Here is a 15,476-nt window from a genome sequence, read left to right as displayed (position 1 = left end):
ACTTTTATGACTCAAAGAAGAGTCTTCAACTATAAGGTGCCTTTTGAACACTCCTAGCTGTGCCCTTGAGTATCTAGAGCAAGCACGCTTGTAGTTTTTTTGTTTGGAACACAACCCGGCATCCCCACCATCACACAATTACTGTTGTTGTTTACACAATCCAAAAACTGCCCATTATAAATCGCAATCTGGGTCAGTTGGGAATCATTTGAAAGCTTGTTCTATTGCCAACATGCCTAGCTAAGTTATGAAATACGATATTACCGTGTTAAGCTTACACGAAGCAATTCAGGGAAACAGATAATAATTTTGTTGCGCATAGAAAAGAGTCATGATTGCATTCAGGTGTGTGTACTGTGGCGAACTTGAGGTTTATGATATGGAAATGTTTAGCAAAATACATAGTCCACTTAATTTGCAAGTTGCCCAATTAGCGGGAGAGATGGGGGAAACTTCTTGTCGTACTAGGTGCTCAAATTCAGAAGGGCTATCAGTCAAAACCCATCCAGTGCTGGGAAGAGAAGAGCCAGCCCACTGGGCACACCACATAATTTCAACGTGGATATAATTGGGTAATATTTGGTTGAGATGTTGATGTTGATATGATTACAACCTATAGTTCAAGTCAGAAGTTTACATACACTTAGGTTGGAGTCATTATAACTTGTTTTTTAACCACTCCACAAATTTCTTGTTAACAAACTATAGATTTGGTAAGTCGGGTAGGACATCTACTTTGTGCATGACGCAAGTAATTTTTCCAACAATTGTTTACAGACAGATTATTTCACTTATAATTCACTGTATCACAATTCCAGTGGGTCAGAAGTATACATACACTAAGTTGACTGTGCCTTTAAACGGCTTGGAAAATTCAAGAAAATTATGTCATGGCTTTAGAAGCTTCTGATAGGCAAATTGACTTAATTTGAATCAAATGGAGGTGTACCTGTGGATGTATTTCAAGGCCTACCTTCAAACTCAGTGACTCTTTGCTTGACATCATGAGAAAATCAAAAGAAATCTACAAAAAATTGTAGACCTCCACAAGTCTGGTTCAACCTTGGGAGCAATTTTCAAAATCCTGAAGGTACCACGTTCATCTGTACAAACAATAGCACGCAAGTATAAACACCATGGGACCATGCAGCAGTCATACCGCTCAGGAAGGAGACGTGTTCTGTCTTCTAGAGATGAACGTACTTTGGTGCGAAAACTGCAAATCCATCTCAGAACAACAGCAAAGTGAAGATGCTGGAGGAAACAGGTACAAAAGTATCTATATCCACAGTAAAATGAGTCCTATATCGACATAACCTGAAAGGCTGCTCAGCAACCACTGCTCCAAAACCGCCATAAAAAAAGCCAGACTATGGTTTGCAACTGCACATGGGGACAAAGATCGTACTTTTTGGAGATATGTCCTCTGGTCTGATGAAACAAAAATAGAACTGTTTGGCCATAATGACCATCGTTATGTTTGGAGGAAAAAGAGGGATGCTTGCAAGCCGAAGAACACCATCCCAACTGTGAAGCACGGGGGTGGCAGCATCATGTTGTGGGAGTGCTTTGCTACAGGAGAGACTGGTGCACTTCACAAAATAGATGGCTTCATGAGGCAGGTAAATTATGTGGATATAGTGAAGCAACATCTCAAGACATCAGTCAGGAAGTTAAAGCTTGATCACAAATGGGTCTTCCAAATGGACCATGACCCCAAGCAAACTTCCAAAGTTGTGGCAAAATGGCTTAAGGACAACAAAGTCAAGTTATTGGAGTGGTCATCACAAAGCCCTGACCTCAATCCTATAGAAGATTTGTTGGCAGAACTGAAAAAAGTGTGTGTGACCACGGAGGCCTACAAACCTGACTCAGTTACACCAGCTTTATCAGGAGGTATAGGCCAAAATTCACCCAACTTATTGTGTGACGCTTGTGGAAGGCTACCTGAAACGTTTGACCTAAGTTAAACAATTTAAAGGTAATGCTACCAAATACTAATTGAGTGCATGTAAACTTCTGACCCACTGGGAATGTGATGAAAGAAATAAAAGCTGAAATAAATAATTCTCTACTATTATTCTGACATTTCACATTCTTAAAATAAAGTGTTTATCCTACCTGACCTAAGACAGGGAATTTCTACTAGGATTAAATGTCAGGAATTGTGAAAAACTGAGTTTAAATATATTTGGCTATGGTGTATGTAAACGTCCAACTTCAACTGTAAGCCTAAAGGTCGAGACAATAAGTAGACACAGTGACAGAATAAATTCAACCACACCTCTGTCCATTGAAGTCCACAAAGCATATTACATGGAACAAACAGTTACATGACCTACAGAATGGTCAAGCAAGTTAATGTTTCCGACATTTTCGTACCACTTGACAACTATTGATTTAGAACCACGGAGAGTTACCGCAAGTCGCAAAGAAAACAGGGGCTGCCTCCACTATTCCAGCACCATCAACTTCAACATTTCAACATCATCAAATCACCTTTAGTGTAATACATTGACAACTAAAAGATACCAAAAACAATTTAGTTCAGTCAAAGTAAGCAAAATATGATGTGGCTGTCCATGTATCTGATTTCTGTGCGTGTGTGCGTGCATGTTCGTACAAGTAGAAAAACCATGTTGACTCACCCTACTTGCAGAGAAATGCCAATGCCATCCTGCTCTCTTTCATGTTGACGCCATGGTCTATCACTCTATCATACAATACACACTTTTATTTTTTGTTGTCTTAGGCTACCAGGCTAAAATGCTTGCTCGCTAGCCTAACTTCCTTTCATGGGCAACGTTAGTTAGTTATCATTAGCCTTCTACATCTAGCTACATATTGAACTCCCATTCTCTCCGGCCAGGGGCACAATGTATGAATTACTGGTTGGATCAGAATCGCTATTATAATCATTGGCCAGTATGGAGAATTAAGTAAAATTATGTAAAATCAAGTCCAAATCCATATCTCCATCCATGGCTAATTTAGGAAAGGGACAATTTTAGCTAGCTAGCCACCGGAAGACAAAAACACGAGATGAAACCATTTAAGTTATTTCTGTCAATGACGCATGCTCTCAATGCGATTTGATAGGAGTGAGGCCAAGTCCAAACTGTCTTCCCGTAACACTTTATTTGGTGCGCCAGGACCATTTACAGTTGAGCTCACTCAGTTTAGCTCAACGCTGATTGGCTATTCTTTAAATAAACAATTTGTCAAGGGAGGCCAATATGCTCACTGGATTCCCTTGCATTCAATGCTTCGGGCAGCAACAATGTCATACTGTTTTGGAATAGACAGCATTACATTTACATTTACATTTAAGTCATTTAGCAGACGCTCTTATCCAGAGCGACTTACAAATTGGCATCAGATAGATGGCCTACACATACAGAGACAAGAGGGGTGCTGTTGTTTTCTCCGGTGAGATACATTCAGTCACTTGCGAATTGAAGGAAAATGATGAAACACAGAGAGAGGAAAGCTAAATAATTGTATGTTTTTTTCATGGTCATTTTGGGGGAGGCCTGGGTTCCCTTGGCATCCATGAATACATGCCACTCATTATCACTGTGCTTTTAACCATCTAAAAGTACAACCAAATTCCAATGGAAAAACAATGTTAGATTTTTGGTTTAGTTGTCACCAAATGTCTATCACTGCGTTTTCAACCATATAAAAGCACAGCAAAGTTCAAATGGGAAGACATTGTCAGATATTTTGTTTATTTATAACCAAATCACCTGGATTGCAGTTGATGTGACATTAAAAGTACATGGTGCAAGGTCAATTCTGTTTGAGATTACTCACAGATTATTACAGCAATTGTGAAGATATCCACAAACCTGACACAACCTTTGCATGCTATCTTGAACATGCACACTGTATATGATTACATAAGAAGAAATGTATAGTTACAGTAACATCTAAACTTCAAAACACCAAGATGGCGCCCGCAGACATGGCAGCTCTGCTTCTAGCTCCTTAGCAACTTTGCAGTATTTCGTTTCGTTTGTGTGTTATTTCTTACACTATTATCCCAGAACGTTTTTTGTGTTATTACATACAGCTGGAAATTGGTTTTGGATATCAGATCGTTGGTAACTCACCAGCACCACGACCAGGAATACGACATTCCCGAATTGGATCCTTTGTTCCAACCCCCCAGGGCAATTGGACATATCCTCGAGGTTCCTCCAAGAATCCACCGGCGGAGAAGAGGTATTCAGAGTAGCATTCTAGTCCGACTCAGGAGGCAGGCACACCATCCACCACTTCTGAGTATATTACTTGCTAATGTTCAGTCTCTAGACAATAAATTAGACGAGCTCAGGGCGAAGATCTCCTTCCAAAGAGACATCAGGGACTGTAACATACTCTGTTTCCCATAATCATGGCTCTCTCCGGATATACTGTCCCCATCCATACAGCCAGCTGGGTTCTCAGTACATCACGCAGACAGGAATAAAGAACTCTCTGGGAAGCATAAGAGCGGTGGCGTATGTTTCATGATGGTGTGATTGAGATAACATACAGAAACTCAAGTCCTTTTGTTCACCCAACCTAGAATAACTCACAATCAAATGCCGACCGTATTACCTCCCAAGATAATTTTCTTGTTATAGTCACAGCTGTGTATATTCCCCCCAAGCCGATACCATGACGGACCTCAAGGAACTACACTGGACTTTATGCAAACTGCAAACCACATATGCTGAGGCTACAGTTATTGTAGCTGGGGATTTTAAGAAAGCACTTTTGAGAAAAACGCTACTGAAGTTCTATCAATACATTGACTGTAGTACTCGCGCTGGGAAAACACACGGCCACTGCTATTCTCTCTTCTGGGATGTCTACAAGACCCTCCTCCGCCCTCCCTTCAGCAAAACAGATCATGACTCCATTTTGCTCCTCCCTTCCTATAGGCAGAAACTCAAACAGGAAGTACCTGTGCTAAGATCTATTCAACGCTGTTCTGAGCAATTGGAATCCATGGTTCAAGATTGTTTTGATCAAGCGGACTGGGATATGTTCCGGTTATCCTCAGATGATAACATTGATGTATACACGGACACGGTGACTGAGTTCATCAGGAAGTGTATAGGGGAAGTTGTTTCCACTGTGACTATTAGAACCTACCAAACCAGAAACCATAGATAGGTGGCAGCATTCACACTAAACTGAAAGCATGAACCACCACATTTAACCATGGCAAAGTGACTGGGAAAATGGTTGAATACAAACAGTGTAGTTATTCCCTTCGTAAGGCAATCAAATAGGCAAAACGTCAGTACAGAGACAAAGTGGAGTCGCAATTCAACAGCTCAGACACATGTGGCAGGGTCTATAGACAATCACGAATTACAAAGGGAAAACCAGCCACGTCGCAGACACCGATGTCTTGCTCCCAGACAAGTTAAACACCTTCTTCGCCGCTTTGAGGATAACACAGTGCCATCGACGTGGCCCTCTCACAAGGACTGGGGGCTCTCCATTTCTGTGGCCGGCGTGAGTAAGTCATTTAAGCGTGTTAACTCTTGCAAGGCTGCCGGCCCAGGGGGCATCCCTAGCCGTGCTCTTAGAGCATTTGCAGATCACCCTGTAGCACTCACTTCTGTCATCATGAAGAGGCTAGTTACAGATCATATCATCTCTACCTTATCTGACACCCTAGACCCACTTCAATTTGCTTACCGCCTCAATAGATCCACAGACAATGCAATCGCCATTGCACTGCACACTGCACTATCCCACCTGTACTAGAGGAATACCTATGTAAGAATACTGTTCATTGACTATCTCAGCCTTCAACACAATAGTACCCTCCAAGCTCATCATCAAGCACAGTGTCCTGGGTCTGAACCCCGTCTTGTGCAACTGGGTCCTGGACTTCCTGACGGGCCGACCCCCAGGTGGTGAAGGTAGGAAACAACCCTTCCACTTCATTGATCCTCAACACGTGGGCCCCACAAGAGTGCATACTCAGCCCCCTCCTGTACTCCCTGTTTACCTGTGACTGCTTGGCCACACACGCCTCCAACTCAATCATCAAGTTTGCAGACGACACAACCATAGTAGGCCTGATTACCAAAAATGATGAGATAGTCTACAGGGAGGAGTTGAGGGCCAGGAAAATAACCTCTCCCTCAACGTCAACAAAATGAAGGAGCTGATCGTAGACTTCAGGAAAAAGCAGAGGGAACATGCCCCTCTCCACATTGACGGGACCGCAGTGGAGAAGGTGGAAAGCTTCCAGTTCCTCGGCGTACACATTCACTGACGATCTGAAATGGGCCACCAACACAGACAGTGTGGTGAAGAAGGCGCAACAGCGCCTCTTCAACCTCAAGAGGCTGAAGAAATTTGGCTTGGCCCCAAAGACCCTCAAATACTTTTACAGATGCAAAATTGAGAGCATCCTGTCGGGGTGTATCACTGCCTGGTATGGCAACTGCACCGGCCACAACCGCAGGGCTCTCCAGAGTGGGGTGTAGTTGGATAGTTGCATCTGAGCCCCGTCATTGGAGGCACACTGCCTTCCCTCCAGGACACCTGCAGCATCCGATGTAACAGGAAGGCCAAAAATATCATCAAGGACATCAACCACCCGAGCCACGGCCTGTTCATCCCGCTACAGTATCATCCAGAAAGCGAGGTCAGTAGAGGTGCATCAAAGCTGAGACCGAGAGACAGCTTCTATCTCTAGGCCATCAGACTGTTAAAAAGCCATCACTAGCCAGCTATCACCCAGGTAATCAACCCTGCACCTTAGAGGCTGCTGCCCTATATACATAGACATGGAATCATTGATCACTTTAATAATGGAACACTAGTCACTAATAATGTTTACATACTGCTTTACTCATTTCATATGTATATACTGTTTCTATTCTACTGTATTGTAGTCAATCCGACATTGCATTTTAGTGAATCTGACATTGCTCGTCCTAATATTTATATATTTCTTAAATTCATTATTTTACTTTTATATTTGTGTGTATTGTTGTGAATATTTAGATATACTGTACGGTTGGAGCTAGGAACACAAGCATTTTGCTGCATCCACAGTAACATCTGCTAAATATGTGTATGTGACCAATACAATTTGATTTGATTTGAAAATGTGGCCAGGAATGTCTTACTCATTTTAAGGTTGAATGCTACATTAGTTTGTAAGATAGCTTTGACTTTAGGCTATTTATTTACTGTATTACAAAGAAAATGTTGAATTGTGTTTGGTTGACAACACAACCAAGTATCAGCTTTTAAAGGAGCTGTTTCTACTGCTTGGATAGTTGCATCTGAGCCCCAATGACTCAGTGGCGACCCGTCATTCAGGGTAGAGCTCCAACTGTTTGGACCTCCACCAGTTTAAATGTTTTTCATGTAATACTGGCATTCATTTGTGTCTGTTATCAGTTTAGCAAACAATGTAAACTAAAAATATAGTTGACAACCAACCACAATTCAATATCACTAAATATCATTACAAGTTAAATAAACCAGAGCTTGAAACACATTGGTTAATTTGCTTTGTTAAACCTACCCTTTGGAATGACTTCAATAGCAACAGTGAATCTATTTGTTTGGAAGTGGAGATCTCTAAAAATTATTCTCATGATAGTACATTGGTAATAATCAGTGACAAATATCATAGCAGGACTTGATTAAAACCCAGGATGGGAAACCAAAGGGTAACTATAGATACATTTTCCAGTAGGAGGTGCTGCCCAGTCTATTGTTTTTCTCTGATAGTGGATATAATGTTGAAGATCTGACATTGTTTTAAATGTACAAATTCAACATATTTTACACAAGGTTTGTTTATGTTGAAATTGGGTTACCGTGATGATGTATAGCATGTTACTGTACAGCCGCTGCATTCCAATTTAGGATTTATCAGTCAGATCTGCCATTTTCAACCAGTATATGGCTACGAGTGTAAAGGGCAACGATTAATTTGAATGAAAAGTGAATATATCGGAGAGTCCATATATCAAAACCAATCCTTACCTGGAGAGTTGGCCAGAGATGCATGGAACACAGAAAAATTTATCAAGGCATATGAGGCCAGAAAGAAGTTTGAAATGATGGGAGCAATGACATTCAGCTCAGCTAAGGGGAGAAATCACAAATAAAACTATAAATAGACTGATACATGAGTGACAGGAAAGAATGAAGTGGATCTTTTCAAGCATTTTGTACACTGTAGTAATCTGTTTGTTGGCCAGTTTGGAAACTAGAATGACCTCATTACTCATAATGCTCAATAATGTACAAAATAACCTACCAATAAGAATGAAGGCCAGACCAATACAGAAGGTGAGGACGTAGCCCCGTAAAGGTTCATTGTTCTTTCCATATCCCTTAGCAAAGACATGGAGCCCTGGGTAGATGTTGTCCTTGCACAAAGCCTAAACAGCCACACAAATACATTGAGAAACCAAATCCAAGCATATAAAGCGGGAAAGGTCTAACATCCAATTCAATTGACTGGACATACCGTATACTCGTTTTTGACATAATATTGGATATCTTAAATAATCTCTAAGGGGCAGTTTCCCGAACACAGATTAAGCTGCATACGTGTCTTTTTGTTGAGCAAAACTTTTTGTGGAATGTACTACGCTGCGTTCAGACCCCCGCACACTCAAAGTCGTCGAGATATATAGTTTCCTTATCGGCCTATTTGGCGGGAAACTGTGAAGAGAGCTGTAGCCAATTGCCTGTTTCTGTTTCTGAGTCTTTTACTAAAGAATGTGAAACAATGTTGTGTTTCTTTGCTGCTTTTCATTAAATCATGTAGCTGTTCTTTAGGCTATGGGCAGAATATTATATTTTGTAGCCTAGGCTACCGAATTTATGACAATAAACAGTTCATGTGAAAAAGGCCGATATTTGGTTGTTTCAATTGAAAAAATACTCTTTGTCACATGACAATAGCAATAGCAACATTATGATTTTAGAGACACAAAGTAACAATAGCCTCTATGATTAAAGGGATAGGAGTCCATCTACTATTGGGCTCTCACCATCATCATCAATAATTACATCATTCAAATTCACCAAATCAGTTTGTTTACAAGCCCACTAGGCTACTCATTTGTTTTCATTAAAAGTCCTGAATGATAGATAGGAAAATACCATTGGGTGTTTGCCTAGGCTATCTTACACTATTGCACACAATAGCCTCCAGTGTCCAATCCGACGCACAGAAACATATGAAAACATTAACTCATTACCTTGATGCTTTCTTTGTTACATCTTGTAGACCCTGCTGCAAATCAAGCAGATAATCAACATAACTGTTTTTGCATCGCATGCTATCTCACAACAGCTGTTTGTCACTTGACTGTCATTCAGAAAAATCCTGGATTAAATCAAATCAAATCAAATGTATTTATATAGCCCTTCGTACATCAGCTGATATCTCAAAGTGCTGTACAGAAACCCAGCCTAAAACCCCAAACAGCAAGCAATGCAGGTGTAGAAGCACCTAGCTGATGATGGTTGACAATAACACTAGGCCTAACCTAACAGCTGGACACCAAATGCACATCTAACAAGTAGGTAAATTAGCCTACCCATAGCCTATTGAAGAACCAAGCAAGTTAGGTGACTTTCGGGTAAAAGCATTCGATTTTGCAATTGCATACATCATTTTGTATTTGTGTGCCCATAAACACTGTTTTCACGGCATGGCTTAAATTATCATTATGAACATTTGATAAAGTGGTGCTGCCATTATTAGAACACCATCTCATAGACTAGGTTTCTTAGTGTATTCATGATTGATTCGAATGAAGTTTTCAGAACATGTGCACTTTGCCTACTGGTCAATTATCTCACAGTCATCTGGGCACTTTCCTATGTGCAGTGCAGGTCAGTTATATTTTTGTCTCCTTTTCATATAGAAAAAATGGTAGCTTATTGATCACAGAGCGACCAGCCAGCTGTCACATGTTTATTTATTTATTTTCTACAATATTCTGCCCATATGAAGAAATGTATATACAGTATATTCTCCATTGGCATGCTTTTAGGTCCAGGCCCAATCTGTGTCTGGGAAACCGGCCCTAAAAATGTACTCCTCGAAAATACTCGAAACATAACAAATACTGAAGGAGGGTTCTCACCTGGAAGACTTTTGGGGCACTGACGAGAGAGGCCAGGGCTGATGACAGCGTGGCAGAGAAAATACCAGCAGTGATCAGAGGTCCAAACCCAGACACCAAACTCATGACCTAGCCAACAACAAGTCTAGATGTTACTTCACTAGTTGGCACCTTCAATGATATCAGGCAACACACACATTCTCTCATGAACTGAGATTAAACTACATCTATTGAAAAGATTGAAATGCAAAAACAAATGTCATGTATTAGAGGGTACCATAGGGGTGCTAAGAAAGTCATGCAAAGTCATGGAAAAACACCTTAAGGTATAAGAGCATGTCAGAAAATACAAAAAGATTAGTGCTAACCATGACCAATTTGTAAAAGGCTTGCAGTGTGTATTCATAACAAAAAAAACAACAACAGCAAGGTGTATTGTTCAACTCTATGTCTGCCGTGCAAACCAATCGACAAGTGCCTTTGTCAGTAATGCCATGTAAGTGCACTTGGCTTTGGTACTGGGTAACCCTGTACCACTTGCCTATGATATCAGTGTCACAAAGAGGGTGGGTGCCTACGCACAGTGGTTGCTGTCAATGGGCTCATTCAAGACCTAGAGAATGCCTTGTGACTCACAACACAAGCACTATTATCCCAGCTCCCATTGTTTACCACTAACTAACACTGCAAGCCCCTACATCTATTGTCAAAAATTCAAGCAGAAAGGAGAATAGCGTAGTGAGAGAAATGCAGCTTCTGAACAGCCGTGAGAGACAGAATAATTATTTGCCGCCCATTTTATCACTAAATTGCCCAACACTAACCCAAATCAAATTATCAGCGCTCCACATCAAACAACTACCATGGTGTTAAAGGATAATATAAGGTTACCCTCTCTTTTATAAGGCTCTATGCCAGGTGACTATTTTAAAGAATAATTCCTTTTGTGAAAAAAGCATATCTGAAAACATCCAAGCAGAGCATTGTGCTAGACTAGAGGTCAACTTTCAGCAGAGGTAGGAGACCTGCTTCTACCAGTAGTTGTAATGACAATCAGAATCGGGGTGGGGGTTATAATGCGTGAGACTATTTTAAAGGGGACGGTTCACCTAAATGACAAAATTACGTGTTGGCTTTCTTCCTGACAGCGACCAGGTAAACAAAACCAAAGCAAGATAGGTGTCTTACCTTGTCCATAAACTGCTTACAGGGTAAGGAAACCAATATGCAGTGTTGTAGTTTGGGTGAACTATCCCTTTAAGTTGTAGGCTCTCTGGCTAAACTTTGTTACATCATGTGAGGTTAATAATTATTGGAGGTGTATGTTAATGTCAATGTTAAGAGAATCCTACACATCACCCCAGGCCCAGACATACTTGGAAATCGTTCATAAGTCCAAATTTGCAGCCTCCTTCCTTACAAATCGAGAAGTCATAACCAAGTGTGCAGGCAGCATCCGTGCAGTTCAAGTCACTGACAGTGGAGGTATCATTGTGATCGCCAGTGGCGTCTCTAAGGATACAAGATCCTGTAAGAAAGGATGTGAATATTAACTTGAGTCTTCAATTAACTAATTGTGGAATTTTTATTCATTTTAAACAGTGTACTCGTCTTGCTACTGTAACTTCATGTTCATTTTATAAAGAGAAAGATTACCAGTAGAAACAGTCACTGCCACATAAGTAATTCCAGTTATAAGGATGGCCAAAAGAGTGCCCTTTGGAATGGCTGACTGAGGATCCTGGGGGACAGAACAAAATATTTCTCAATGTTTTGTTGTGAATACATTAAAAACGCATGACAGTTTTTGCTCTATATTGAAAGTGCTCCATCTTGAAAACGTCACTGCTGACATGCACCCTTTCTAGGGATTATATTAACAGTGGACTAATGAACAAAATGCAAAAATTTAGTTTTCGAGTGTACAGTAGTATTCCTTTAAAGGCCCAGTGAATTCAAAAACGAGGTTTCCCTGTGTTTCATATACATTACCACACTATGGAGGTTGAAATAATACTGTGCAATTGTGAAAATAATGATAATGCCCTTTTAGTGTAAGAGCTGTTTGAAAAGACCGCCTGAAATGTTTGCCTGTTTTGGTGTGATGGAGTTTTGGCCTAACCTAGGGTTACAACAGTGGTGTAAAGTACCTAAGTAAAAATACTTTAAAGTACTACTTAAGTCGTTTTTGGGGGTAGCTGTACTTTTACTTCACTACATTTCTAAAGAAAATCATGTACTTTTTACTCCATACATTTTCTCTGACACCCAAAAGTACTTGTTACATTTTGAATTCTTAGCAGGATAGGAATTATTTTCAATTCACGCACTTATCAAGAGAACCTCCCTGGACATCTCTACTACCTCTGATCTGGCGGACTCACTAAACACAAATGCTTAGTTTGTAAAATATGTCTGAGTGTTGGAGTGTGCCCCTGGCTATCCGTAAATTTAAAAAACAAGAAAATGGTGCTTAATATAAATAATTTGAAATGATTTATACTTTTACTTTTGATACTTAAGTACATTTTACCCATTTTATTTATTTTTAATACTTAAGTATATTTAAAAACCAAGTACTTTAGACTTTTACTCAAGTAGTATTTTACTGGGCAACTTTCACTTTTACTTGAGTCATTTTCTATTAACGTATTTTACATTTACTCAAGTATGACAATTGGGTACTTTTTCCACCACTGGGTTGCAAAGCTACCGGTAATTTATCAATGTTACCAGAATCTTCAGTAATTTTTGTAATTAAGAGAAAATCGATGGCAATCTATTGTAACTTTGGTAATTTATACTGGAATAACTTAAAACAAATGTATTCACATATAGTATTATCTTTTGTATAAATCTGTGTCCATATTGTCCATGAGTTTCTAGTAGATAGACCATTTGGTCCAATAGAAAATAGCCTAATTAATAAAAAAACATCTGAACAACAATTTTCAATTACTGTACCTCTGCAACTCATCCAACTATTTACTTTTCCCACAACTGCCACCAGTTCGACGCCAAAACATTGTCAAGAAAAACATTGGCATAGTAAAATAAATATAAAGAATATTAAATGCTGAAACCCAGGGTAGCCTAGTGGTTAGAGTGTTGGACTAGTAACTGGAAGGTTGCAAGTTCAAACCCCTGAGCTGACAAGGTACAAATCTGTCGTTCTGCCCCTGAACAGGCAGTTAACCCACTGTTGCTAGGCTGTCATTGAAAATAAGAATTTGTTCTTAACTGACTTGCCTGGTTAAATAAAATAAAATATCAAACACCAATAGTATTCACTAAGTTGATGGTTTATATTTAGGATAATGTTTTACAGCTTTGTCATTCTATTTTTCAAAGTATTTTGATAGATTACATAAAAGCCTCAAAATATACCAAAATTTTGGTAAAGTTTCCAGTAAAATACCCTCCCTTTGCAACCCTACTCAGACCACTCACAGACAGTCTTTGCAAAATTCTTGGTTGAGAAATTGCTATCTGCTAAGAAGCTTTTTTTGTTTATTTTTTACCGTTTTAACACAATCACATTGTTACTGGGAAAGGATTTGATAATGATATAAAACGCATTGGACCTTAGAGAGGCCAAGGTCTTACTGTAAGGTCTCCTGAGATGTTGGCACCTGCCAGGATGCCTGTTGCAGCCGGAAAGAAAATGGCAAACATGGAAAAGAATGTCTCGCCGTCTCGGAAATCCGGTCCCATGTTCTCCATCATGATAGCCGCTTCGGATGAAAAAGAACACAACGTGAGAATTTCATCTTGATTCAATGGGGGCAGTCGTAAGCCATTAAATATAATGCTAGCCTGTGTGCCAGTCTGTTTCTGCACTCTTGCCAACTCCTTATGGAATTACAATTAGGTAGGCAAAAGCACAAACATATCTGAGATTAGATTAATGTAATGCATGCTCAACAGAAGGAGAATTACAATTTGGGATATGGAAATGAGTGCATAGTTGAACTATCAGACAAACCTTTGTAGCCAAAGAAGCCTTTGGGCTCTTTTGACTCCATGGTGATGGCGGTTCCGATGAAATAGTTGAAGATGGCGGCCAAAAGAATGACCAACAACACAATCTGGGCCTGGAAGGGAATGTTGGGACAGGAGTGGTACAGAGTTTTAACACGTTTATCTGCCAGAAGTTCCATAAAGTCACTACGGCAAGAGTCTAAAGTAAAGCAAGGTTTCCTTGTGTTACTATGTGTGACAGTGCATTGCTCTGTAGGTCTTACCTTCGCCTCCCACTCCATCCCTGCCACTGAGATGCCCAGAAGCAGGATGACAGTGAGGGTGCCCACTATACGGACGTCATTGAGCTCATCTGTCATCAGGGCATCTACATCCTGTCAATCAGGAAACAATCACCCAGGGCTGTTACTGTTGTTGCTATGTAAAATGTCAACATGGCACACAGCGATCCAATCAACGTTCACTATACAGGCATATCAAATGTTCCTTACATTAAGCATCTCAACGACAGTTTCAGCAAAGCCCACAACATACATGGCCACAGCCACAGCATTAGCAAAGGCGAAGATGAGACCAATGGAGCCGCCAAATTCAGGGCCCAAACTCCTTGATATGAGGTAATATGCTCCACCTAAAACAAGATGAAGAATTGAAGACGGGTTAGACCAGAAACATGCTAGGGTTAGACCAGAATCACAATTCAAGCGTGTTAATGCTCAGCACACTATAACTGACTTTAAAGGTAATTTCCGATTGAGCTGACATTTTATGCGTTTATTGTGATTGTGATGTCCGCAAATGCTGGAACATTGCCTTTAAAATCCACAGTGTCGACAGCCAGGGGCGCAAATATGAGGGGGCACAAATACGTAAGGATGGCTGGGGGGTGGTCTGAAACAGCTTTTTCCTGCAATCTAGAGCAATAAACATGATGCTTAGTTCTATATAAAAAATAAGTATATTTTTCTGCATATCTAAGCATACCTCTTGAGCTGTCTGTATCCTCCTGACAGTAATTCTTTACAAAAACTAACTAAATATGCTTCTCACATCTCTGAAGAAATCTGGGTAAAAGATTGAAAAGAATGTGAGTCTTATTCAGTACGTTTAATTGCTTGCTTTTCTAGAAAAAGAAGGTCTACCAACTTTGCCCGCTACTTTAACTTGATCGATAGGCTGAAATGCTTTTGGTAACTAGTTATGAGGTTGGGAGATTGGGAACCTATCTGGGTTACACTAAAAGGGCATTATCATTTTTTTCGACAAATCTGAGGGGGCACATGCCCTTCTGCACGGGCGTGACGCTTCTGTCGACAGTGCTCTACGGATTTAATCCCGGCATCATGAAGGATCCCAAAAACGTTACCAAATGAA

At 40.2% G+C, this 15,476-nt stretch overlaps 1 protein-coding gene across 1 annotated transcript in view; it reads right to left on the bottom strand.

Moving 5' to 3' along the window:
* The window catches only part of LOC124033972 (solute carrier family 12 member 2-like), a 46,913-nt gene that overhangs the window by 15,347 nt on the left and 16,090 nt on the right, over positions 1-15,476 (bottom strand). The window contains exons 5-13 of the mRNA XM_046346528.1: positions 14,594-14,733; positions 14,366-14,476; positions 14,107-14,215; positions 13,728-13,855; positions 11,778-11,862; positions 11,498-11,649; positions 10,143-10,250; positions 8,297-8,420; positions 8,020-8,121 (exon numbers count right to left, since the gene is read on the bottom strand). Of these exons, the coding sequence (XP_046202484.1) occupies positions 8,020-8,121; positions 8,297-8,420; positions 10,143-10,250; positions 11,498-11,649; positions 11,778-11,862; positions 13,728-13,855; positions 14,107-14,215; positions 14,366-14,476; positions 14,594-14,733 (1,059 nt within the window). The remainder of the gene's footprint in view (positions 1-8,019; positions 8,122-8,296; positions 8,421-10,142; positions 10,251-11,497; positions 11,650-11,777; positions 11,863-13,727; positions 13,856-14,106; positions 14,216-14,365; positions 14,477-14,593; positions 14,734-15,476) is intronic.

This window comes from Oncorhynchus gorbuscha, linkage group LG04, assembly GCF_021184085.1.
Source record: "Oncorhynchus gorbuscha isolate QuinsamMale2020 ecotype Even-year linkage group LG04, OgorEven_v1.0, whole genome shotgun sequence".
Lineage (NCBI taxonomy): Eukaryota > Metazoa > Chordata > Actinopteri > Salmoniformes > Salmonidae > Oncorhynchus > Oncorhynchus gorbuscha.
This window is presented reverse-complemented; position numbering and strand designations above follow the sequence as displayed.